The sequence below is a fragment of the Atractosteus spatula genome, chromosome 8, assembly GCF_055471065.1.
Source record: "Atractosteus spatula isolate fAtrSpa1 chromosome 8, fAtrSpa1.hap1, whole genome shotgun sequence".
Lineage (NCBI taxonomy): Eukaryota > Metazoa > Chordata > Actinopteri > Semionotiformes > Lepisosteidae > Atractosteus > Atractosteus spatula.
Genome location: NC_142713.1, coordinates 26,080,629 through 26,106,678, shown reverse-complemented (window position 1 = coordinate 26,106,678; position 26,050 = coordinate 26,080,629). Strand labels below are relative to the sequence as shown.

Genomic DNA, 26,050 nt, shown 5'->3' with positions numbered 1-26,050 from the left:
GGGTGATTTAACATTTTCTCCAGTGTAGAGCAGACCATAGTACTCCACATACCAGAACATTTTAAAAGGTACTATACAATCTTAGGAGAACTGCAGCAGACAGACTCCACTTTTCATCACCCCAGCCCAATTTCAGCAGGAATATCTACGTCGGTTTTTGAGTTATCAAAAACAATGCTGACAATATTTGAAGCACCAGTTTAAACAACACATTTAAAACAGTCTCATTAGCACATAATTGCAAAAGTATCAATGAAATGTGTCTACAGATCACATACTATTTTACATTGGTGTCCAAAACTCCAGTTTATTAAATATTTTCCTCTAGACCTAGTGAATAGGTTTTCAGTTCAATACAAGCACTTGAAGAAAAGGAAGAACTTCACAATGTACAGTTAACAGATTTCAGTTTTATGTAAAATTACTATTTAAACTAACAGTAAGAACAATATTTAAACTTGGCAGTTCTTTGTCCCCTATATCAAACAAAGGTACAGGAAACAATGACATGATAATGCAGATGCAAACATTTATTTCAGTGACATGTTCAAGACGTACTGTTTGCTTACAAGAAGTGATGCTGATTTCCAAATAAATATCACTATTGAGAACAGATATGGGTCAGACTTTTACCGAAAATCAAGATCCCTCTTCATTTTCATGATCAAATCTACAGATGTTTAAAAAATACTGGTGCTGTAAAATTATTATTGACTATAAGCGAAGTATATTTGGAAAAAATAGACACAAAACAGCAAGGCAGGGTAAAAAAAATGAACAAACTGATACAACAAATATGTGAAAACTGAACGTACTCTCCCCCTCAGGGTGCCGTTTCAGGTAACAGTGAAAAATATCTAATTAACAAAAGAAAATCAGGCTCCAATGGCAGGAATAACTGAGCAGAAATTCTGCATTGTACACGGACACATGGAGCAACTCTCTCGTTCAGGAGACGTCTCGAAGGGTTTTTATGGCACAACCACTTGACAGACATTATTCATGAATCCTCACACACCCTACATCAATGCTTCCTGAAGGCACTGTTTGACAATAATTCATTGCACCACTCTACATTCTTGTTTTCTGCAGTGAGCAAACAGGTATTCGCACATTAAAGACCACAGCCCTGCAGCAATGCACTGTGCTGTCAGCAACTCAGAGCTACAAAGTGAGAGAGACTGGTAAACAGTATTTCTACTTCCTCCAAAAATGCTACTTTAAATACAGTATCAGTCTATTAACAGTTCTACTATATGCGTATGTAATTATGTCTATACAATGTTTTTGGCTTTTTCTAACAGATTTTTTCTAACAGATTATTGACATTTAGCATGTTAAGAATGGAATAAAGCATAAGGAGTGTGTCTTACAATTAGCTGCTACATTAAAAACAAGTTAGATTATCCAGCTTAACTTGACATTTTCTATATTTTAACATTCTTACAACCGAATGGGGTAAATTCTACTACTACATTGTAAAGCCATATTCTAAGAGCCCGCAGTATTTACTGTATGAACTATGACACAGAATAGTTACAGTCACGTTGTCATTCCATCTTCTTAAAAAAAACCCACAAATATGTAATAATGAGAACACCTTGAAGTCTTGATTTTGGGATAGTTTTCATATCTATTGTTTTTATTGCTCTAAAAAACGAAGTTACTGAAAAATGTTCTGGAGCTGATTCTATAAGACTGTATTTGTTCCAATAATATCCAAGTCTCTAAACAAATCCCATGCAGAACAAAGTGATAATACTTCAGTTTTAAAAAGTATCAAGTTATTATTTAATTTCACAACTGGCAGAACATCAAGTAATAAAAAATAAAAAATGCTATTTTTTGCTCTTCCTTGATTTTTGGGACTTTGCAATGGATGCTTAAATTAATGTAAGTGAGCTGTTACATCTGCTGAATTATTTATTCGATTCTCAATGTGGTGTCAAGCTGAATGAAGAAAACAATGATCAGAAATGCCTTCAAAAGCATGTTTTTCAAGGCTAAAAGCAGAAAACTCTGGTCTGCCCAAACCAGGCAAAAGATACTGTATGATGGCAGCATCAAAAAGTAGCTTCTATGATAAGGATCCTGTTAAAAATGACAAAAGAAAATACTGCTTATACTACTCATTCATGTTTTCAAGCTGAAATGGAATGTTTCCGTTTGCAAACAACCTCTGTGGATACATACTGTATCACCAAGCTACAAAAAATAAAAGAAGTAATAATTTTTAGCCAAAATAAAAACATTTTCAGTTTTTATTCTTTTTCTCTGCGGGGTCATGTATTAAGATGAAACCCACCAAAAATGTCACTCTATATTTTTAAGAAATGTAAACATTTTTCTGCTGCTAAAATGAGGGGATACAAAGTAACAGTTTTAAAAGTTTTCATAGTTGTGTGATATTTCACCTACAGTACCATCCTGTACTACAGGCAGGACTGAAAATATAGATCCCTAAGGGTATTATCAGAACAAGTACAGTACTGTAAATGTATTCATGCTTGTCACCAAATGTGCGATTCTGTTTTGAATAGCCTTAGGAAAATAGAGAAATCTAAAACTCAAACTTGTATAACAGAAAGCATAAAATAAACTGGATGACAATAACTTTTCCTCATCCTTAGCTTTTCAAGTGAACCCGTAGAGGACCATACAAACAACAAAACTTCAAAACAGCAGGCCCTCGATGTACTGTTACTGTAAGAAGGTTTCTTTTTAAAAGAAAGGAAACACAAAACAGGTTTCATTCATTTCCACTTTCTCCCCCCCCGCCCCCAGAAAAAGAAAAGTCAAAACGGTGCCAATGGAAAACATCCTGTGGCCTAATGCTCACAATACTGTTAATGAAGGCCTAGCATGTTTCTGGGGTACCAGAGGCAGATCACATCTACACCTTAGCCAGAGGCATTTGCCTTTCATGCCAAGTGTAGCACATCCTTCAATTCCCACATACCAGCCAGTACCTTACATAAGAAGACAGGATATTGAAATTTTTAAGAGCTTCATTCACTACCATTTTCAGTCAAGAGGGCCATTCTCGGAACTAACAAGGCTCCATTAACAATTCCATGTAGACCAATAGCTACCCTCTTGGCAGTGAAATATACGGAATGTTCAGGTATTATTACAGTGAGAAGGACATAATGACATTCCAATGTTGGTGGAATGACTCTTGTATCCACAGATATGTTTATTTTTGTGTTTTTAACTCGCTTTGTGTTTCAAACATTTCTGATTCGCTCTCCCCAGTCTGTATCTCCTGCATGTTCATTCTCTTTCAGCTGAAATGCCCCAGAGCTGGGCGACACTGGGCTACTTGAAAATGTAATTGATGAAGATTTGGATGAGGATGAGGAAGAAGATGATGACGTAATCCCGCTGCTGCAGGAAGCTGCTCTCGGACGGAGGCTGGCTAGCGAACGCTCGGCTACGTAGGGCGGTGATGCTCCTGAACAAGAAAAGAGAAGACAAATAATGAAAAAGAGAAACAAACAATTCCAGAAGACAACTTTAGAAACTGCCAACATTAATAACTAACAACCTTTTTTGGAAAAAAAAGCCCATGCTTCTAAAATTACAATAGTGTTAACATACCTGTTGATTTCCTCTTGTGTTTGTTTAATGGAGTCAATGGCACTTTGAAGATCATTGAGGTCTGTTCCTTTTTTCCTTAACCGTGCGCTATGCTTGGTTTTATGTCCTGAAACAGAGGTGATTACTGTAGGTAAGACAAAATTACATTTGCCAAGCCTGGAAACAAGCAAACAGGATTTGATCCTGCCTTAGGAAGAGGTGCTGTCTTTAACTCGAGTGAGTTACTTACTTTCACTTCCTGACGAATCGTGTCGATCAGGTTCAGGAGATGAGCAGCCACTCTCTGCGCTTTTGGGCTGATCGCTTTGCTTCCGTTTCCTTTTGGGAACAGTGACCTGTGACGCCAAGGTGGCCCAAATAGAAACACGTAATAAAAAAAGCCGCCACGTCTCGTAAGGCTTTGAAAAAGACACGCATGCGGACTGCAAGATGAGCTTTGCTGCAAAGCGTGAGAGCGTGCTCGCAAGTCAGTGGGGTGCTGTTGTGCACTGATCAAAAAAACAGGTGAAAAATGCTTTTGTAAAAAAAATATACAAAGAAGCATATTTTCATGCCATTGAGCCAAAGTACGCTTATCTGCATAAAAAAAAACATCTACATAAAATTAAACATGAATTTGTGGATTAACACAGATAAAAAAGCTGCATGATTGCACTGGTCATGAATTTGGCACAGCATGGGCAACAGAAAGACTGAAGCAAAGGCTCTTGCCAGTAAAATGTGCCAACCTACCTGACATTTGCAATTCTCCCTCCTTGCCCCTTGGTTACTGAGACTAATTACACTGCCTGAACGTACCATTGGTGTCCGGTGCCTGACTTTAGTCTGGATCCAGCCATCTTTCTCAAACTGAACCATATCATTCAGAGGGTCCCAAGGTCGCGTGCTGCAGGCACAACAACAAGTGATGAACACCATGTGACAGGACTACCATGAATACCATGAGCCTCAGCAAACTCCACGAATACTTAGTGCTTAGCTGTTCATTTTACTTTTCTGTTCATGAACACCGCTAAATGAACAGAAGTGCAAATGTTTGCAACTGCGTAGAGCCGACAAGAGAAGGTCCAACCAGACCCAGGGTACTGCCACAATGCATTGCCAGGCAGTGCCTTCATTTTTTTCACGTCAGCCAAACGAGTGTGGTGAAAAATGGGGCACAAGTGAAGCCCACATTTTGAAAATCAGCAAATATACTGTAGTTAGTAAACCACGTTCTCACATATTTGATAATGTGACTTCTAGAATTAAATTTATGTTAAACATAAAAAATAAAGTTGTACCTCAATAAAAATATAATGTATCACTCCAGTTCTATAGAATTTCAAAGTTTGAAACTATGTTCTCAGCAGTTTAACAGAAATTAACTTTGTTACCGTCACTGAATTTGACCGAATAGAAGAAAGACATCAATAATGCAACAAATGTTACCTACCATATGCACAGCTGTCTAAGAATGTAATATATTATAGAAACACACATACTGCAGCTTGATACAATTTTCTGACGTGTTGCCAAAACAGCTTTTATTACTGGTTTCCACTTAAAATCCACTAGATGTCGCTCTTAACACAGGCTGTAGTACACATACTTGTAGCAGAATATGCACAGAAAACGCACTACTAACAAAAATGGAAACCCAATGAAATGCTATTCAAACGGAAAGTGATTTTTTCAGTTATCAGATGTATTTGATAATAAGCAGGACGGCATCACCCCCTGTAGATATGTGTAAAACAAGTCTGATCGGAAGAAATGCTAAATGTAAATATTTTATACACAAGTCGTTGGGCGTAAGAACAAAACAGAGGAAAGGAAATATGTGTAGAGACAACAATGTTAGGAAATTTAACAATGTACATAATTAGTTATTAAATATTTAAGTTTTAGTATTAAGTTCTGAGCTAGAAGCCATACAGTATATTATTAAGAGGACAGGTGATGACAAGCTAGAATTCTCCAAACTACGGCTTCTAACCACGGTCCTCAAACTCTGCAGTCCAGCAGATTTGTTGAATGATACCATGTATAAAGAAGTTTCACACACAGCGGGGGGTTAAACCTGTAAAATTAATATGGATTAATTTGAGCATTTTAACCCATTTTAGCAGGACAAGCTGCTGCCCTAGCAAAACTGCTGGACTGTAGCCCCTGAGGTCCGGGGTTAGGAAACCCCTGTTGTTGTCATCTGTGAGGCATTCATTGTCAGTCTGTGCCTGGCGCCACGTACTCTGCATATCTGTAATGCCACTCTCCTGTTATGGGGTCTTGCTCAAAGAGAGAGGGGGTCCACTCCTCACACTTGGCCTTTCGCTCTCGAGCTGACTTTCTCTGAGCCTCCTCAAGGATGTACTTCTCATTGGTGGCCTCAGTCTGGTCTTTGTTGTTTATGGCGCGGGTCACATGTTGCCAAAGCCTAATCAAAAGACGCAGGAAAAAAAATAACATAAGCCTTTATGAACTGTTACTTCACAAGATAGAATGGGCACACAGGAAAGGGAAAGGCAGATGTCATGGGGTTTTAGGCCCATATGCTGTCTGTAAATAGATCCAGGGTATTTCTTCAGGTAGAAAAAAACATAAGCTATTGGTATAAGATGGAAAAAAACATATGTAATTACTATACCGTATATTAATTTGGTGGTATATTAATATTCTTAACACTGTGCTTTTTGAGCATTTTTTTGTCAACCTGACTGATGCTTAGACCCTTGATCCATCTAGCTCAGGTTAATAAAAACATAAGGAAGGTTACAAATGAGAGGAGACCATTTGGCCATCATCCCTGTTTGATAGTCAGTAGTTAACCAATCTATGGATCTCAAGCAGCTGTTTCTTGTAAGAACCCAGGGTATCGACTTCAACAACATACAGTAACTGGCTAGATTGTTCCATATGCCCTCAGCCCTTTGGGTAAAGAAGTGCCTCATGTTCTCAGTTTTACATGACCTTCAACACAGTTTCCACTTGTGTCCTTTGGTTCATGCTTTAATGTTTATTTTGAAGATATTTATTGGGCTGGGTGTGTCTACGATGATTTTGCATACTTGTATCAGGTTGTAATTGTCTCTGTTCAAGACTAAAATAGCTCTGTTCTTTCAGCCTATCACTGTAGGACTCTCTCAAGTCCCAGAATGTATCTGGTTGCTCTTCTCCAGACTGATACCAGAGCAGCAATATTTTTTCCTTTGCACAACTGTTCCTTTTGATCTATAGTGCTACATCTCCACCTCTTCCATCTCTCCTTTTTATAGAAGAAGGCACTTCTCTCTGGATTGCTGCGTACCCAATAATGCTGTATTATTAACGATCACTTTCTGCTAGGCATTTTTCTCAGATTCTAATAATACAATAATCACCTGCTAATGTATTAACTTCTATTTTTTGTATTATGTTTTTAATGCTTTTGGCATTCGGGTATGAACATTTACCTGATTCCTGTATTTAGTGGATCCTAAGCACCAAATTGTCACGATTGTAGTCCCTCCTCCTTAAGAGCGCTCCGGATCTTCCTTGTTTGTCTTATTTCCCGCACCTGCCCCTTGTTCCAGTCTCCTTCCTGTCCCTCTAAAAGCCAGACGCAGTCGCCAATCGAGGCTCTGCATCTGATTTCCACATCGTGCGAGCCCGGGACCTGGTTGCACCTGGCTCCGTTATGCTTTTAGCTTCCTGCTCCTGCTCCTGCTCCTGTTCCCCCCGCCGGTCCCGACCCGACACCTGTTTTTAATCCCTAGTTTTGGATGGATTACCCGGCCATGGACTTTTGCTTGTTTTTTGGATTCTCCCTTGGACTTATTCTTTGGATTGTTTGCCTCGGCCACACCTCCCCGGATCACCAGCACTGCATGGACACGCCCCCGTTTTCATCCCCGATTCCTGCATGACTTTTTTCCCCAGTTTTTCCTCACAATTCTGGATTGTGTCGTCCGCATAGGGTCCGGAAAGGGTTACACAAATCCTCTGAATCTCAGCTGTGGCACTCAATTGAGCCACAAGGACTAAATGCACTTTCACCAGTCAAGCTTTCCATTTTGGCACAATAATGACCCCTGCTGGCCTGCTGGCAGTACAGAGATGTCCTTTAGAGACGCACTTTGGTGCTAACTGCACCGTGAAGCACCGAGGGGCTTGCTGTTGTCAAGCTGACAGATGCCTCACTGCTCTGACAGGTGAGCATGTTGAACGAGTGTGGCCCAGATTCTTCGCGTACTTAATAAATTATATAGAAAATGTATGGATTTTCTGTACACAGTCGGTACTGTCGGAGATGTTAGAATAGCCAGTTTCATGAAGTTCATGTAAATGAAATCTGTAGAGTGAAACCTGCAGGGATGGTAAGCCTGGCAGAAGCACTGCTGTCAGTTCCCTCTAAGCGAAAGCACAAAAAAATGAGAGCTCTTACTTTTCTGACTCCCAGTCACCCTGCTCTTCTGGTGATACTGTGCATCTAATCAGCCTGTTCTGCCTCAGTTCAGGGGTGGGGTCCCAGAATGTCTCAGAGATGCCTGTCTTCTTGTCATTGATGAAGATTTCACTATCCTAAATTAATGACAGACATTGAAAATGTGTATTCCCTTGTTTGTATCCAGCAGGTATAAAGCACATACAGTAGGAAGCAGTTCCGCTACAGTACTACGCTAAAGCTACATGAGGAATGACAACTTACAATTTACAATGTGTAATTCCTAAAACAAACCAACCTGATGACAAACATTCGCCACTAACATTTGGTATAACAACAGTGGAAATCTGCATTTTGTTTCAGATTCCCGGTTGCCTCAAATAATTAATATTCCTTCCACAAATAGTAATGCAAATTACATGTTAGCTGCAAGCTGATTAATCTGTCCCCCCTCTGCCCTTAGCTTAAATTGAATGCATAAAGAAAAAGATTGATCACAGGCAGGACATGGTGATCTGATGGTCTAAAATAGCTGCCACTGTCTACTCATTGCTAAGCTTTACTTATTCTACTGATAGGAACTGATGAGAAGAATAATGCCAGCAAACATTATTTCATAAGCCAAAAACCCATTATAGAGGATATATTATAGAGACTGTATATATTAGAACTTTGCTGATGTAGTCAAAAGAAATTTGTATTTATATTCTTTCGGAGGCACCTATAATCAAATGATGGCCCTTTCCAATGATATGAATTTTTGCAAAATTACACTTTCCATAACCTTGGTCTCAATAGGATACAGAGGGTGCAGTCTTTCCTAATTCATATTGGATGAACGCTAGCATTTATTTGTTCTATAATTCAATGTTAAACCTACCGCTTGCGTTCATTTCCTCAAAGGATTCTGTAGGTTTTGAAAAGACCTATACTTTCTCAGCATACACAATAAATGTGCTTACCCAGTGTCCCTCCAGTGTAGCCAGCACTTCTTTCCCAAGTTTTATTTTCCCAGATACTTGATTTACACTGTCACTGCTGCCTAAAAATGGCTTTAAAAATAATCCAGTTATTATCTTGGCAAATTAAACAGTACCAGCACAATCATCAAAAGTGGCATGAGGCACCGTGGAAATACTACAGTTTGTAATAATTTAAATTGTTACATAATCCTAGATTTAAAAAAAAAACTGGATCCAGGTTTTTAGATGTGGCAAAATTTGTACAATTGGGCAATTTTACTGTTGGAGATTTTAGAATGGTACTTGCCAGTTTCATGAAGTCCTGTAAAGTTCACGTTAATGAAATCTGTGGGTTTACTACAGGTTTTGCTCAAACTGAATTCACAGTTCACATCACGAGTCATCTATGTTGATCTTCCTACTTGTTGCATATTTGTCCTAGGTTCAAATATTTCATCTGGCCCCATTTAAATGGGTATTTGCAGAGCTAGACTACTATGCCAGTACAAACAGCTCATTGCTGAGCATTGCAAGGAAGGTGTAATGAGCACCATGCCAGGCCTTTCTCCCCAGAGGAAGGCAATAAGACCTCTCAGACTGGGCAAGTCTCTTCTGCGGCTGTGTATTCTGAGGCTGCCAACCACCGCTGCAGTATCACCTCAGCAAGAACAAAATATGAAGGAGGGAAAGCAGTCTAACTTATTCATGGTAGAATTCCCTTTGCAGCACAAAGGTGTCAGATCTTCACCTTTAAACAGATTGAGTAGCAGATTGGGGAAAAAACATTCTAGCTGAGCAAACTTCCAATTACCTTCAGCTTGAATTCAAGAACAGCACTGTATCCTGTTTTCTCGCAGGTGATGTTTATTTGGCCTCCAAGCTCCAGGGTCATCGTACCATAAAGAATTCCTAAAAGGGAACTGTGCGTTAAAAAGACTCTTCATATATTAATGGACATGAACACAACACAGTGCAATCTTACTGTATAGAGAAAAAGCACAATACAATTTCAGAGTGAAACATTAGAGCAAAGGGGATTTTTTTTTCATTCCAGAGTCAGGATGTTTAAACCCTTTTAACAAAGTTAGAAGTTCCAATAGTTGAAATTCAGGTCAAACTTGAAATGAACTGCAGGAGGAAGAGGATAGATACTATACGCAACTATGCCATACTGTAGCTATCTGAAAAAAGTGGAACAGATCTACCTTTGCAATGTGCATATGGCATATTCATTATGTAATCCTCTCCTCTGTTCAGGAAAGTGAGTCTGGCTTCTCCATCCAGTATGGCAGATAAGGAGTTACCTGCAACAGGAAATGAGAAGATAGCCTTATTAAGATGTAAGAGAAATATTTAAAACATGTACTGTAAGTGTACCTGGATTGCAGCAGCAGATCACAGTTTAAGTTAACATCGCTCATGTGCTTTGTGAAATGTGTTAACAAATTACATGAATGTAAAACGTACATCGGTTCAGACTTAAAGGACTACAAAAATGAGAATTGGACCACAAGGGAGTAGTTAATCCATTTATTAGGTGGGTTAGCAATATTGCTATTTATCCAGTGTTTTTCCTACAACTGTGATACAGTTTCAGCATGTTTCTGAAATGCAACTGGCAAGACAAATAAAAAGTACACAGGCCTAATAATTCCATTTTATAAATAAAGACATGTATCACCAATACGTTAATGGAAATAACCAATTTTTAGTAAAGGACACAGTGGACCACTGTGAACTTATTACATTTTTCAGAAATTGCACAAATAATTGTCATATAGCAAAATAAAAAATACTGACAGATAAGCATAACGATCTACAGAGGATTTCTACGTATTTCATAAAGCGATGCAATTACAATGACTATTCACATCTTGGTGTGATTTTAAGGGAAGCGGGCAGAAGACTGCCATGTGTGCACACAAACACAGACATGTTTCAGATGCACTCACCATAAAACTTTGACTTGGCCAGGATGCTGCCACTGAGGCAAAACCCATCTTTTCTGTTACTTACATAGAAGGCAGACACAGGAGGGTGATGGGATACCTGTGCAAAAGAACACATTGTGATCACAGACTTCAACACCATCTCAGAATCATCACACAGCCTGGTCATCAAACAATTCTTCTTTCCTCCAGCTCCACTGGCATATGGTAACCACTGGTTACCAACTCCACTGGTAACCACATCACCTTTGGTTTAGAATAAACTTACATATGTCTCAAACACCCACAACTACATAATGGAACATTTCTTCGTGTACACCTTACCTGTTCACCAATATAGAATGTTTTGCTATTGGTCTTTGGATGAATCCATAGACATCTGTATGTTTCACCAATAATGGGATTGTAAGGTTTCTTGAGGCCCTAGAAAAAAAGGGAACAAAAAGGATATAAACCCAAAGATCTAGAAGCAGAAAAAGCAGGCTGCCCAATAAAAACATTACGGATACTGCACATACTGTAGCACATGTATCAATAATCTTCACTGGAAGCTCTTGAAAACCCCCCATAAAAATACAGCACACTGTAAGTCACCTTCAAGGGTTCATTAAAAATATGAAAAGTATCAACCACAACCACAAGACTGAAGCATCTGCAGTTTATTAACAGCAGACAATTTAACAGCAGTTCTGATAATTCATACATCCCTCATCAGTGAAACAAAATGTTCATTAACGAAAGGACTTCTTCTCTAAAGAAAGTCTCAAACATTTAAAAAATTTGTGAAAAGTACAGACATAATTATATTATACACATGCATTGGTAAAATGTCCTTGAATTTCACAGGATATTTTAAGATAGTAACAGAAACAGAAACAGAGATTATATCATGCTTTTTTGGGGAAGAGTATACTACATATTTTTGGAAAGATATTTCAGTTAAAATGGCCAATGTCAATACCCATACCCAATAAATAATATAAAAGGGCATTAAATTAAACAAACATAACAAGGCTCTATATCATAACTAAATGATAAAATACATCCATCCAATGTATCCAATGCCTCTTAGCTCATAAACTGTTCTCTGTATAAGTGTATGAGGGCTTATTTTGTAAATCCACTGTTGTCTTTTATGTCTTTGTGAATTATCAATATAATTTCAGTTTTGACTACATCCTCCTAATAACATTGGAGCTGTAATGCACTAATGTTTTTAATTCTCAGACTGGTATTGTAACTTGCTAATTACAATTTTACCCTGTAAACATGAAACATATTTTTTTTATATTGCAGGTCCCCTGAATAAGAGGGTCTATTAAATGATAAATAACAACACTAATAATTAAGAATTATTAACACTCTCAAACAAAAGCAATTCAGCGTGGCAACTAAAGGGATGTGATAAGAGAACGGGAGGAAATTCTACATTTAAACAAGGCAAAAATTACCTTTGGCTTTTTGTAAAATCCAGACAAATACCACTTCACAACTTTTTTCATTCGGTTGTATGCGTTTTCTTCCACAGCAGCTCTACAAACAAAATCCATGACAAATCAGTTTTAATTATTGTATCACTATACAGTGGTGTGAAAAAGTGTTTGCCCCCTTCCTGATTTCTTATTTTTTTGCATGTTTGTCACACTGAAATGTTTCAGATCATCAAACAAATTGAAATATTAGACAAAGATAACACAAGTAAACACAAAATGCAGTTTTTAAATGAAGGTTTTTATTATTAAGGGAAAAACAAAATCCAAACCTACATGGCCCTGTGTGAAAAAGTGATTGCCCCCCCTGTTAAAACATAAATCAACTGTGGTTTATCACATCTTTGGAAAGCTGAGTTAAATTTCTCTAGCCACACCCAGGCCTGATTACTGCCACACCTGTTCTCAATCAAGAAATCACTTAAATAGGACCTGCCTGACAAAGTGGAGTAGACCAAAAGATCCTCAAAAGCTAGACATCATGCTGCGATCCAAAGAAATTCAGGAACAAATGAGAAACAGAGTAATTGAGATTTATCAGTCTGGAAAAGGTTATAAAGCCATTTCTAAAGCTTTGGGACTCCAGCGAACCACAGTGAGAGCCATTATATACAAATGGCGAAAACATGGAACAGTGGTGAACCTTCCCAGGAGTGGCCGGCCGACCAAAATTACCCCAAGAGCTCAGCGACGACTCATCCAAGAGGTCACAAAAAACCCCACAACAACATCCAAAGAACTGCAGGCTTCACTTGCCTCAGTTAAGGTCAGTGTTCATGACTCCACCATAAGAAAGAGACTGGGCAAAAATGGCCTGCATGGCAGAGTTCCAAGACGAAAACCACTGCTGAGCAAAAAGAACATAAAGGCTCGTCTCAGTTTTGCCAGAAAACATCTTGATGATCCCCAAGACTTTTGGGAAAATACTCTGTGGACTGACGAGACAAAAGTTGAACTTTTTGGAAGGTGTGTGTCCCATTACATCTGGCGTAAAAGTAACACAGCATTTCAGAAAAGGAACATCATACCAACAGTAAAATATGGTGGTGGTAGTGGGATGGTCTGGGGCTGTTTTGCTGCTTCAGGACCTGGAAGACTTGCTGTGGTAAATGGAACCATGAATTCTGCTGTCTACCAAAAAATCCTGAAGGAGAATGTCCGGCCATCTGTTTGTGACCTCAAGCTGAAGCGCACTTGGGTTCTGCAGCAGGACAATGATCCAAAACACACCAGCAAGTCCACCTCTGAATGGCTTAAGAAAAACAAAATGAAGACTTTGGAGTGGCCTAGTCAAAGTCCTGACCTGAATCCGATTGAGATGTTGTGGCATGACCTTAAAAAAGCGGTTAAGGCTCGAAAACCCTCCAATGTGGCTGAATTACAACAATTCTGCAAAGATGAGTGGGCCAAAATTCCTCCACAGTGCTGTAAAAGACTCATTGCCAGTTATCGCAAATGCTTGATTGCAGTTGTTGCTGCTAAGGGTGGCCCAACCAGTTATTAGGTTTAGGGGGCAATCACTTTTTCACACAGGGCCATGTAGGTTTGGATATTTTTTTCCCCTTAATTATAAAAACCTTCATTTAAAAACTGCATTTTGTGTTTACTTGTGTTATCTTTGTCTAATATTTCAATTTGTTTGATGATCTGAAACATTTCAGTGTGACAAACATGCAAAAAAAATAAGAAATCAGGAAGGGGGCAAACACTTTTTCACACCACTGTATGTCTGTTCTTGCTTGCATTTAGCTAAACTTTGTGAAACTCAATACACATTTTCATGCATATTGTGACATGGAATGGTTAGCTAACACAAAGCAAAAGTAATAAATCATTATACATGCTAGCTGCTTTTACGAAATATTAAATATATTAACTATACCAGCTACCCCACCTTCTGTTCCTCAGAATTTCTGACACACAAAACCCACCCTGTATTCAGCTTCATTGGTATGATCCTTTACATAGCTAACAACATAGGAAAAAGCTTTTTCTATATGCCAGTGCACATACAGTGTACTGTGCTTAATGGAGAAGTTATTTATAAGAGTGCGAAAAATGGAGAAGAGCAGCATTTTTGATATTGTAAAGATTCCTTCAAAACATCCCATATTCCATTTATAATTATGATTTTCCCATATGGCCTATTTGTAATTTATGTTTCAATTAGGGCAAAATAAAAGCAACTGGACAAAACTAAACTACCCTGAATTTCAAGTACATTCAGAACTAGATCTGAACAGACAATAATACAACTGATCATAACTTACTTTTTTACATATTGGGGAATACAACAGGTAAAAGACAACAGGCAACAACCATGAGTGGGGTTATCACTACTCAACTAAGCAGTAAGGAACAGCAAACACGTGTAGCCCTTCTATGTTTAGTTTTATTCTAATTAATTCCTTAAATACAGTAGGTTGTGTACGGTAAGGACTAAACAAGTGTTTATGTTATTTATTAATCAAAGATCACAAAACACTCAGGGGATGCTGGTAATAAAAGCAATTATATTGTCAGCAGTAATTTCATGGTATCCTTACTCAGTGTGCACTCTCTGATCAAGAGAAACAAACGTCTTTATCATTGTGAGCAGAAAATTGAAGAGAATCTAATAAGAGGTGATGTGACATTTCTGCCTAGGGTTAAAATACATCAATGAATCCTCCTTATTACAGACGACGGACAGTCTTAATTTGGTTATTTTCCTACATAATGCTATTGATTTAGTTTTTGAATACTACTAATTTACCTTTTGTGTTCATTAATACATCTGATATAATAATAAGCAAATACACTGGAATGTATTCTTCCAAATTTTCAGCTATAATTATTTTAGCCAATGTTGCAAAAGTTTGGAAAATCATTTTTTTCTTATCCCTGGGAAGGCTGTTTCATACAAATGCTGTACCACCACATACTTGAACATGATAAGGCAATAATTCCTATTTGTTCGCAAAAATTTAAAGTGCTTGTTTGAAGGTTTGGTAAAGGAAGCTGAGTGAACAACAGTACGTTTATTAAATGACTACTGTATGTATTTAGGTGTGGTTTAGCCACAGACATCTGCTGGGCACAGAGTGTAGCCCACAGATCAGTTTGAATTCACTCAAAAGATCAAGCTTGGACCCAGTATTTGAGGTAATGAGAGCACCTTACTGGAATGTCCCCTTGACATTTCCATCTCTGCTGGTGGGACAAACAGCTGTGCAGCCATTGGCTTCCTGTCACTATTTATCTATTTATCTTTCAGGGAAATAAGGCATCTTCATTTATACTGTACATACATCTACGATTCTAAGTATCTCATGTTTGATAAGGCTAATAAAGAATCCCAGTTGCTTAACGTATCAAAACTTGAACTCAATAACTGGTGTTGCTAACACAGAAAGCAACAAGAAGTTTCTTTAGATTTTAACTGACGACAACATGTATCCTGGACGCAGAAGTCTGTTCTCTCAGAAGACTACAGACTGTATTTCTGCTATCCATTAGGGTACGGAAGTACTCACTCAGAGAGGAAGTCTGCATGGTAGTAGTAATCGGAAAGCTTGTCCAGGAAGGAGCGAGGCTCCAGGATGAAGGTGGGCAGCACTACCTTGGATAGGTCCATGCCTGGACGAACCTGCTTGAGCAATGTCCATATCAGACTCTTGTTTTCCTCCGACACTGTCTCTGTCTGTGAAGCCTCTCCAGCCTGCAGCACGACACAAAACCAGACAACTATAGATGGAGAAGCAGCAACTGTGCATTGTACCCCACCAGCACAGAACATCATTTTATCTTCTGGAATCGGATTTTCCTTTAATGCTTTATGTTCTATTGAGTTTCAGTTTCAGTTGTGGTGACTGATAAATAGCAGCAGCACTGCACTGAGTTTTGAATGATCTCTTTAGCTTAGTGACTATACTGGAGCGTGTTAACCTGCGATCCACAATCAGAACCACAGACTCACTCGCCATCTTTCCAGAAGAAAGTGAAAACCCATCTTTTCAGGATGTACCTATCTCCATATGTTTGTGACCAGCCCTCCTTACTGACTATGCTCTTATGTTACTTCTTCCTGTCTGAAGCAGAACTGAAGCTTCTTAGCACCGTGTAACATCCAAGCACTTAATTAATGGTGCGCTTACTGTTTTATGCATTTTTATTATATTTTATGCTATTTGGGGCTCTTTAAGCATCCTTTGCATCGTAATGAGGTGTGATTGTAAGTCGCTTTGGAAAAAGCGTCTGGGAAATAAATGCATGTAATTTAAATGTAATTGCTGATTCAAATAGTGAAATGTGGTTGATGAGTTGAGGTGCTGGTTAAATGTAAACTTCACCCAGCTGAGTGGGACTCGACAAGTGCTAATTAAAAAGCATCCATTTCAATCAATCTGAATCCACCGTAAGCTCACTGAAGCCACATTAAGTCTGTAATGTACTCCATTTTTTACAAAAACATAAGATGTATGAAGTCACAAGTCTTTGAAACAGTTTTGATGTTCTGCACAGAATATAATACAATTTCACTGCTGAGCACTGTTGGATGACGAGACAGAAATTATTTAAGAATGGTCTTAAGAATGATGATTTAAGAATAATGGCTTGACATTATTTTCTAAGATTCCTTAGAAAATTCCTCAAATTCCTCGAATTTTAAGACTAGAATCTTAATCCATTATTCCCCTTTTCCAGAAAGAAACAAGTGTAACCTTGAAAAATGTCTGATTTTCTGTGCTGTAAATGAGTGAAAAATACCTCAATTTAGCTTTCTTCTGTGTCAATTCAAAATGTACAACTTACTTAAATCACAATCATGTTTTTATTCTAATATCTGAAGGTAATGCACAGTTCAATAGTTCAATCATGAAAGGAAACCCTTCTGATGAACGTACTGTAATAATGCACAAAGCTGAGAGAAAAGGACCAATATTCTGGAATAGGAAGACATTCTTAGATCTTCATGCTTTCATCAATCAAGACACACAAAGTATTGAAATGAAAACACAAAGAAAAAAATAATGCGGTAAGAGGGATTTCAGATAATATAATGGATTTAAACCTGACGTTTTAATTAATCACTTGTCCATCTATTCTCCTGATTAATTGCACTATTAATTGGAAATGGTATGCAAACAGCAGTTTCTATTCCCATATCTGATCAAAAAATAAACAGATGATCTGACTGCTCATTATAACAGACCTTGGGAGGACACATTATTCAAATTTACTTCAGGATGAGAAGAAAATCAAATAAAAGTAAGTGCCAGTGGCATTCCTCTTAATTAGCAATTAGACCATGTCTCAATTTTTCCATTTCATACCCATTTTTCACATTCTCACTCATTTGATACTCCAACAACTATTTTTTGAGGTCAGCAAATGGCAGAAAGTTTCTACCCCACAATTGTACAATGTACGTTCAAGGAGCTTTCTTCTTATTTCATGAAGACTTTACTATTCATGTGCGTTACCAGATCCATCTCTTTTCTTTGCATTTCTCACCATTATGGGTATATTTCTATTCAGCTCTGCCTGGTCCCCACGTAAAAGGTGTCCAACAGGCCAGCAAGTCTACAGTATATCCTAATGCAGTTCATCCAAAGCCAGTAAGGGGGATCTAGACAGATCTTAAGTACAAATGTAGAGCAAACCCTCATACACATTCATACAATACTGCATCAAAAGATCCTATGTTTCACATTAGAGGTATTCAACCCTGGCGCTGGACAAACCCAGTCTTATAGCTTAATATCCAATTTATTGAAGGTTAGGAAAATTTGAAATAACTGATTAAGGAAGAGGCTTCTTCAATTAAGCGAAGTCTGGTCCTTGAGAGCTAGAACGTATTCTGATGTTTTTTCAGAATGATCTCTAAAATTACTATACCTAATTATATTATTACTGATTTGCCTTAGCGGATGCACTTATCCAGGGTTAGTTATGTATAAGGTGTCTTAAGAGATCACAGTTAAACTGTTCCAGGTTGTCAAAACTCATTTTATGGTTACCTATAAAATCTGCTATATAGTAGTTCTCTAGGACCAGGGTTGGAGACCCCTGCTTCACACACTTTACTAATACATAATGCATTGACCCCATCATAAAACACTCAAATATACTGCTTCAGTTTCCCCTATTTCAAAGCATTTTCAGTCATTATAATGCTGAGAAACAATAGTCATACTGTTTATGATGCTTCAAGATTAATTAATCATCAATCACACCTGTCAACCACTGAAGCACAGTGAACAGAAGCCTCTTTTAGCTACTGTATAATGTCTGTTTGCTCAGGTTAAAGCCTGCACTAGACAAATGCCTTAGTAATATGAGCACAAGGGTTACAGATTCTTCTTCATTTCAAGAGACAATTTTAAAGTACAACAGACATACAGTATTCCTTTGTTTAAAACATTTTTTTGTTTTGTAATTTTTGTATTATCTTATTCACAGCAAATGACTCATTTATGTATTACAATAACACCCATTTCATTTAAACGATATCCAATTTAGGTGGCTGACATTACTTGAAGTGAACAGAACACATCTTCCAACCTCACTACACTCAGTACACTAGTATTTGCAACATAATGGCAGCATTAAAGCATTTGTATTCATACCCTACGCATGCCCTGTATCCCTGATATTCTGAGGTTAATTAATCAGATCAGAATTACGCAGTAGGCTTTCTAAATTAAATGAGGGCAGTTAAGGAAAAACAAATTATATATTTTGATGCAATTGCATACGCTTCTGAGAACTTGAACTCCTTCTTTTGCAAATAGATACACATTTGGAAAGATTAAGTTGTGGTCTGAAATACATCTCACCCTCTAAATTTGTTTAATTATAGAGATTAGGATCAGGTGATTTTTAATTAATGCTGTAGCACTCTCATGACGTAAGATAGGCAGGTACTGTACATACTGCATATAAATGATACACTTAGGGATGAAATGACCACCCCCTTGGTTATCTAGGATAATAAAGAACCACATTAACGTAGCTTTTGGATATTACACCACTATTACAATAATAAATGTGTGTGGCAAGGGACCTGTGCAGACTCATCTTGGTCAGGCCCAAATCTCCTGGTGTGCGGCCTTATCTCACCTCTCCCAGCTCCTCGTGGGACTGCTCCACATAGGTAGTCTCTCTCAACATGTCATTCGGCTCCGAATCCACGTACGAGTCGTCCTGCCTCTCAGAGGTGTCAGAGTCGCTCTCCTCACTCTTCTCCAGCCCGTCGTTGTCCGACTCCTCGTGGTCCTGTTCGTTCTCCCGGTCCGACTTGTCAGAGTAGAGGTCGCTGTCCTTGAAGTGGTGCCGTTCAATTTCACTGTCATTGAACCTGTGGCACATACCAAGAGGGAGAAATGTCTCAGATATGATTCTTTAATTTTCAGAGTGAGTTTATATCAGTAGAAAGTGTGATTCTCGCAAATCAGATTAATTTAAAACTGACTGAATCAGATTCACTGACTTGGTATAATTAAATTCTAACATAGTAAAAAACTTGAATTTCAAGCTATCACAACTAAAGGCAGAATTTCGATAATACTGTTACTGCCTTACTGTCGTACTCACTAAATCAAACATCAGCTTCTATTGTATGTAATATTTAAAAACACAACAGATATTGGTATACTACAAAAGGGTATACATGAATAAATACTCAATGCCATAAATTGTACTTTGAAAGTACACTCTCTTTGTCAAGTACACTGGCACATCCATCTGTTGAAGTACTAAATATTTCTTTCAGTATTTGCACACTGTATGTGAAAATTTTCAAGCATCATACAGTATATTACAGTATGAGCTTTTTACAATGTCTCATACACAGTATAAACACGGAGGAGGCATATATGATTCCTCAATATATAGTTATAATTCTAATACAAAGGAATTAAGTATAATAGAATGTGCTGAAGTTATTCCGCAGTTTTCTAGTTAGAGAAGAGTGATTTAGGAAATGAATAACATCTGAGACTTTTGCCTCAGATGCTAAAACAAACAAAACCCCAAGGATTTTTACTTTACAAGGAAATACAATCAAGAAAAAATATACACAGTAACATATTTGAGTCATTTTCTGACAAATGGAGTAGAACAGGTTTTGCACACTGCTGTGAAAGGATGAACTGAAGATGTGTTTTCTTCAATTACATGTTCATAAGCCACACACTGAATGCATACGGAATGGCATGACTACAGGCGACAAGGACGAGCTCTCTCACGTGAAGTTCTCGGTGCCAGGCAGGTTGTTGGCCCGCAGCAGGCTGTACAAGTTGACCTGGGAGTGCTCTCCGGTGGACCCCAGCTCGTGCTCTTTCCCCTCCCTGATCATAGTGCGCTTCAGCAGGCTGGAGCACTTCAGCGCCAGCTCCAGGGCATCCATCCAGCACCGCCCTGCGCGCACAGCACAGCAGATCAGACAGCCAGCCCCTCGCCGACGTGCACAGTCAGGACCGAGCGGACAACCTGTCGCCAAACTCCAACAGAGATTTCTACGGGTGTAACAACTTTAATGGTTATTAATACAGCTTAGCTTGGGTATTTTGGCACTCCTTAATTTACATTGATCGGAATGTTCAAAAACATGACCACAACAAACGCAAGGTTAACTATGGATAAACAACCAATGTAAAGTACTACATTCAAACTACTGTATAGCCAAACTGGTTGTAAATACATACCTTATTTAATCAATAAGGTAATGAATTTAATGTGGAAGGACAAAAAAATGAAATTCCAGGATGATATAACACTACCTAGGCTGTGGAAGAAGTCATGCAACCGTGAGGTCTAGATATCCCAGACCAGTTTTCACTGCCACCATGTTTTGCTCTTTGACATCCTTACCATCAGATTCGGAAGCAGCCCGGAAAATGAGGTGACTGCTGGGTAAAGGCTGAGTAATGGAGCCCACAGCTTCTCCTTTGGGGCCCTAAAATGAAAGTTTATCTTTCAGACTAAACAAAAAGAGACTATTTCATTGTACGTTCTGGCTGTACAGTTTCTAAGCTTCTAGTAAGTAAGATTGCTGTACCAATGATGTCTAATTTCCTAAATATTCACTTGGCTCCATTTTATACGCTCTATCTTGATCATTAGAAAAGACCAGATAAAATTAACATTCTCTCTAGCAGAGGGTGGTGTGGGGAGCTGTAATTAAATTCTGCTTATTCCTTCTAGTAGGTACTCTGACAAAAACTAAGCAAGCAAAAAAAATACAAAACATTACATGAACGTTACAGCATATTTACTGGGATTAATAAATTTGAATACTGCATATTTAGAAAAATGTGCTGATATTTGTGCTAATCTGTTTTTCATTCGCCATTTATTCATACAACAAATGCTGTGGACACACTTAAATTATTTTTTTGCTATAACCAACTTTTGGTTATATCATATCAAAGACATTAACTGATTTAGAGTAAACTGTGCATAATCTTTAAGATGATACTTTTCAGCAACCCTCCATCTTTCTCCCATTACGTGCAAAACAAATTTTCAGGACTGTCCCTGCTTGACTGAAAAATGCAGCTGAACAGAATGACTTGAAGGGTGAATAGGCCTCAGGCTGCATCATACTGCCTGATTTTCACTGAGCGAATGTGAGGCAAAGATCAAGGCCAGGTGTTTAGCTGAGCGAGTCAGTGGCGGGAATTGGGCTCACCTTGACAGCCCAGATTGACTGCTCCAGTGGGTGGAAGAGCTTGAAACAGAAGCCGTCCTTCTTGGATGGCCGCTCAATGAGTTCGCAGGCATTGAGCAGCACTGTCCCCACCCACTGGCCATTTTTCGGGGTCTTGTAGATCAGCAGGACCCCTGGCTTCAACACACACCACAGCTTTGTCCAGCTCTTCAGTGTCCCCCGAATCTGCAACAGAGCAAAGATTTCAAGCTTTTCTTATTTGGTTAAAACAAAACACCATTTAGTCATTCCTACTGTATGTACTGGGGCTCCCTGTACACCATTTAAAATTTGACCCACTGATAAAGAAAGCTAGACAATAAATAACTGTCGTCCCATCTTATTATCCAGTCTTTTGTCACCCATTTTGGCTTTTTTGCAGTTTACAGTATGTACCAGCACCCTGGTACTGATGCTTAAAGGAGGGTTCCAGAAAAAGGACTAGTTTCTAGATGCCTCAAAATGTAGAACAAAACTCTTTTTTCTGTCCCATGAAAGACCACCCCACAGTTGTTAAAGCTGGCCATCAAAAACACATGGGATAAGCAATTACATTCCACATCTCAATGTCTGATACATCAGTACACATTATTAGTCATTACTGTACTAATGTACTGTATTACCTGACTGCACTCAGCATTTTTATCATCTTTTCTCATTAAGGACTACCTGACTCTATCTGATCAGACACAAATTCAAAATGGCAAAGGACTGACAAAACCCTCATTCCATTTACTGCTCCATGCTCTAAACTGATTAGAAAAAGCAACTTTTCTGGGATAACAATGCAGAAACGTATTCAGATAATTAAATGATGCTAGTTTTCATGTTTCCCCTTGCTGACTCAAATTAACTCCGGGTGAAGTAATTGAAAGCAGATGAGCATACCGCATGTAGTTTTTCTCCTACTACAGGGGGAGACTAGAAAAAGAACTAATGCATGGTAACATAATACTCCAATTTTCCATGCCAGCTTTACACACTCCAACTTACAGTACTTCATACAATAAACGGTTTGGCTCCTTGTCTCCTTTTTGTGTTACAAAGGTTTAAGGAGGACATTAATGTTTATTAAGAGCAGCTTTGTTTGCAGTTTTACATTAATGTAGCATTCTGACCTTCAACCAGTCTGCCATGACAATAACTGAAGGGTCTGTAATTGTGCTGAGTAACTCTTTAGTAGCTCTCTTCTTTTCTTCCCTGTAGTTCTTCTTCTGGACCTACAACAAACACAAACAAGAGATCAGAGCAACACTTACACTGTTGTGCAAAAGCCTTCGACAACTGAGATTCACAGACACAAACAGGACGGTAGAAGACCATCATTAATCTACTGAGAACCTAGTGTTTTCTACTAATATGGCCATTTTGAATGTCGCTGATACAGCTTAGTTTGGATGAGAAGTAAGCATTTAGCACTGTTTAATCCACATTGACCAGAGCTTTGGGATTCTGAAATTGCAACTGAATCACAATTTAGGATTGTGTGTTAAGCGGGAAATATGAAGTACTCAACCCTACATTATGGATTGCAAAATACAGATCTATCTTACAAAAGAATGACTGAAATACAAATTTACCACAGAATTGTGCTTCAGCAAAATGAATGATAAACATTAACTGAAATGAGTAGAACAATGCAAAGTGTCTAAAACCTTTGCACATGCGATGTATACAGCATAGAGGACACAATTATTCATCTGAAACAATACAGTAGCTAATTGTAATTCATTCTCCTTCAACAGCTGTGAACTTTGAGGTGATGTATTTTTTCTGCATCAAAACATATAATACAGCTAGGGATATAAATGTTTTGATTGTAAGGGAGGACTGGTTAGCTGTATATGACACATTACAGGTCCAGTATTAATGAGACACTTTAAAATACATTTTTGTGAATGACTACTTTGCATCACTATTATGCGATAAGTGGTTCCCTTTCTTATTTTATTTATACAGATCGTGAAAACCCTAAACCTCCCAAAATATTTTAAAAGGCTGATAAAGACAACTGTAGAAACAATCTTGTTTTTAACAAAGCCAAAATAATCGTGAAAGAACTTATTCTTAAATGTAGCTTTACACATATAATAAATGTTTTTTTAATAGCTAGAAGGAAGTGATTTAAAGGTGCAGAGAAGTAATGACAGAAGTCAATTTAAAATCTCTGCTCCACGTCCTAACCCTCAAATATTATAGAAAATCACTGTGATCTGTAACTATAGGCTGAATTATTGGATTTGGCAGGCAAATCATCCATTTCTAGACTGCTTGTGTTGTAATCCATCATCAATAGGCCCTGAAAATGTCATGGATGGAGCGAAATAACCATGTAGTGAAAGCACACCATGTCATCCAAAGAAGCTAAGTTTGGTGTACAATGTAGCTTTTAAGTAAACCTCAAATAATTAATTCCTGAATTTGGTTTATCCTTCCTTCGAAATACCCATTAAGTCTTTTTTTCATCGTTGTTGCAATGTAACTACTAACACTGAGAAAATGTCTTCATTAAAAACAAAACACGAAGAACATAAACCATGTTTTAAATTTCCTTGCCTTGAGAGATTCCTTTTTCGTAAGCTTGCTCCCAGAAGAAGAGACATCCTTGTCAGAGCCATTGTAAAGCTTTGATTCCGACTGCAAAGACACGATTAACCACCAGTTCAGCTCTGCACAGACTGTGAAAATATATTTTGTCATGTTTTTAAAGTGCTATTCATTTTAAAATTATTTTTTTCATTTTAATTGGTGCATGTGAGTGCAACATAGTTATTGTCTAAACTTACTGTATGTTCAGTTTGTGTGTATGAATAAGTAAAGTGGCAGGGATAATCAGAGACAAGAACTAATGCAATTTTAATCTGAAGCAGAAAACAGTTAATCACACTGGCTACTTTTATACCAATCTCACAATTGGATCAACTTTGAGACTTTCAGAGAAAATGTTTCCTTCATGATACAGAGCTCTATAAGCTCTTAAGCTTAGAAAATCTATGCATGTAACCTTGGTACATTATACCCAGTGTGATAGCATAATGATTCTTAAGTTCACACTATTAATAGGAAAGTAAAGAGTTCTATGTTCATTTTAAAGGTACAGTAGCATCCCAAATGTTAGGTTCTAGAACACAGAAAAGTAGAGAACAAGAGATTAAGAGGAGTGTATCCAGACATCTTTGTTGATTAGGCTAACAAGATATATTACTAACATTGCTCACTGTAAAATGCAATTTATACTTAATTAACAGATGACAGCTTCCATTTTCCCCATTTTGATTATATCCATCATCAAGGTTATGAAGTGACAAAGACAGCATTTTATGAACAGTTCAAAACTCAGTCTAATAAAAAGACTGCCATTTGCTCTTTTACAGTATATGAACTCCCAGTCTACGGCCTATGGAACTGTAAGGCAAAAAAATATGGTCATGAACCAGCTGTATTTCCTATAAAATAATCATATAAAACTGCTGTTTAAAATAAAATGCTATTTAAATAATTTCTTAAATATTTTTTAACTTTAGATAAAAAAAATGTTAATGTAACACTAATTATTTTCAGACAAAATATATCATATCTTCAGAAAAAAACAGTGTTTAATAATGCTAGTGAAGTGGCAGCAAGAACATGTAAATTAACATAAAATTATAAATATTTAACCTTAATATGTCACTTTATAAAATAGCGAATAGCGAAAAGGCTTTCAAGTTACATGCTCTTACTGCTTCAAGTGATTACATTAGAATTTGAAGTTGCTGAAGAAGTGGCCCAATATTTTTAGTGTCTATTATTTTAAAGTGTCTCTTCTGAAACAAGACTGAAACATTTTTTTTAAATTGTATTCTTTTACAATGATGAGAATTTTTGTGATAAATTCTTAAACTTCTCATATGAAGCCATTGAACACTTTAGCATTATAGCCATTAGCAATTAACACCATATTACATGCAAGT

General features: G+C 37.7%; 1 protein-coding gene across 6 annotated transcripts in view; it reads right to left on the bottom strand.

Annotated features, from left to right (window-relative positions):
- Nucleotides 1-290: 290 nt before the first annotated feature.
- osbpl8 (oxysterol binding protein-like 8) overlaps nt 291-26,050 on the bottom strand; it is a 122,352-nt gene continuing 96,592 nt past the window's right edge. For 4 of the 6 annotated variants that reach the window (XM_088923323.1, XM_088923328.1, XM_088923324.1 and 1 more), the window contains 19 exons: nt 24,654-24,734; nt 23,216-23,317; nt 22,080-22,283; nt 21,260-21,344; nt 20,635-20,806; nt 19,508-19,745; nt 15,919-16,103; nt 12,365-12,446; nt 11,238-11,336; nt 10,917-11,013; nt 10,170-10,268; nt 9,776-9,873; nt 8,965-9,054; nt 8,003-8,139; nt 5,831-6,016; nt 4,333-4,486; nt 3,830-3,935; nt 3,601-3,706; nt 291-3,454 (listed from right to left, as the gene is read on the bottom strand). In XM_088923323.1, the coding sequence (XP_088779449.1) occupies nt 3,319-3,454; nt 3,601-3,706; nt 3,830-3,935; nt 4,333-4,486; nt 5,831-6,016; nt 8,003-8,139; nt 8,965-9,054; nt 9,776-9,873; nt 10,170-10,268; nt 10,917-11,013; nt 11,238-11,336; nt 12,365-12,446; nt 15,919-16,103; nt 19,508-19,745; nt 20,635-20,806; nt 21,260-21,344; nt 22,080-22,283; nt 23,216-23,317; nt 24,654-24,734 (2,457 nt within the window). In that variant the 3' untranslated portion in view covers nt 291-3,318. The remainder of the gene's footprint in view (nt 3,455-3,600; nt 3,707-3,829; nt 3,936-4,332; nt 4,487-5,830; nt 6,017-8,002; nt 8,140-8,964; nt 9,055-9,775; nt 9,874-10,169; nt 10,269-10,916; nt 11,014-11,237; nt 11,337-12,364; nt 12,447-15,918; nt 16,104-19,507; nt 19,746-20,634; nt 20,807-21,259; nt 21,345-22,079; nt 22,284-23,215; nt 23,318-24,653; nt 24,735-26,050) is intronic. The other 2 variants (XM_088923326.1, XM_088923329.1) reach the window with 1 other exon arrangement.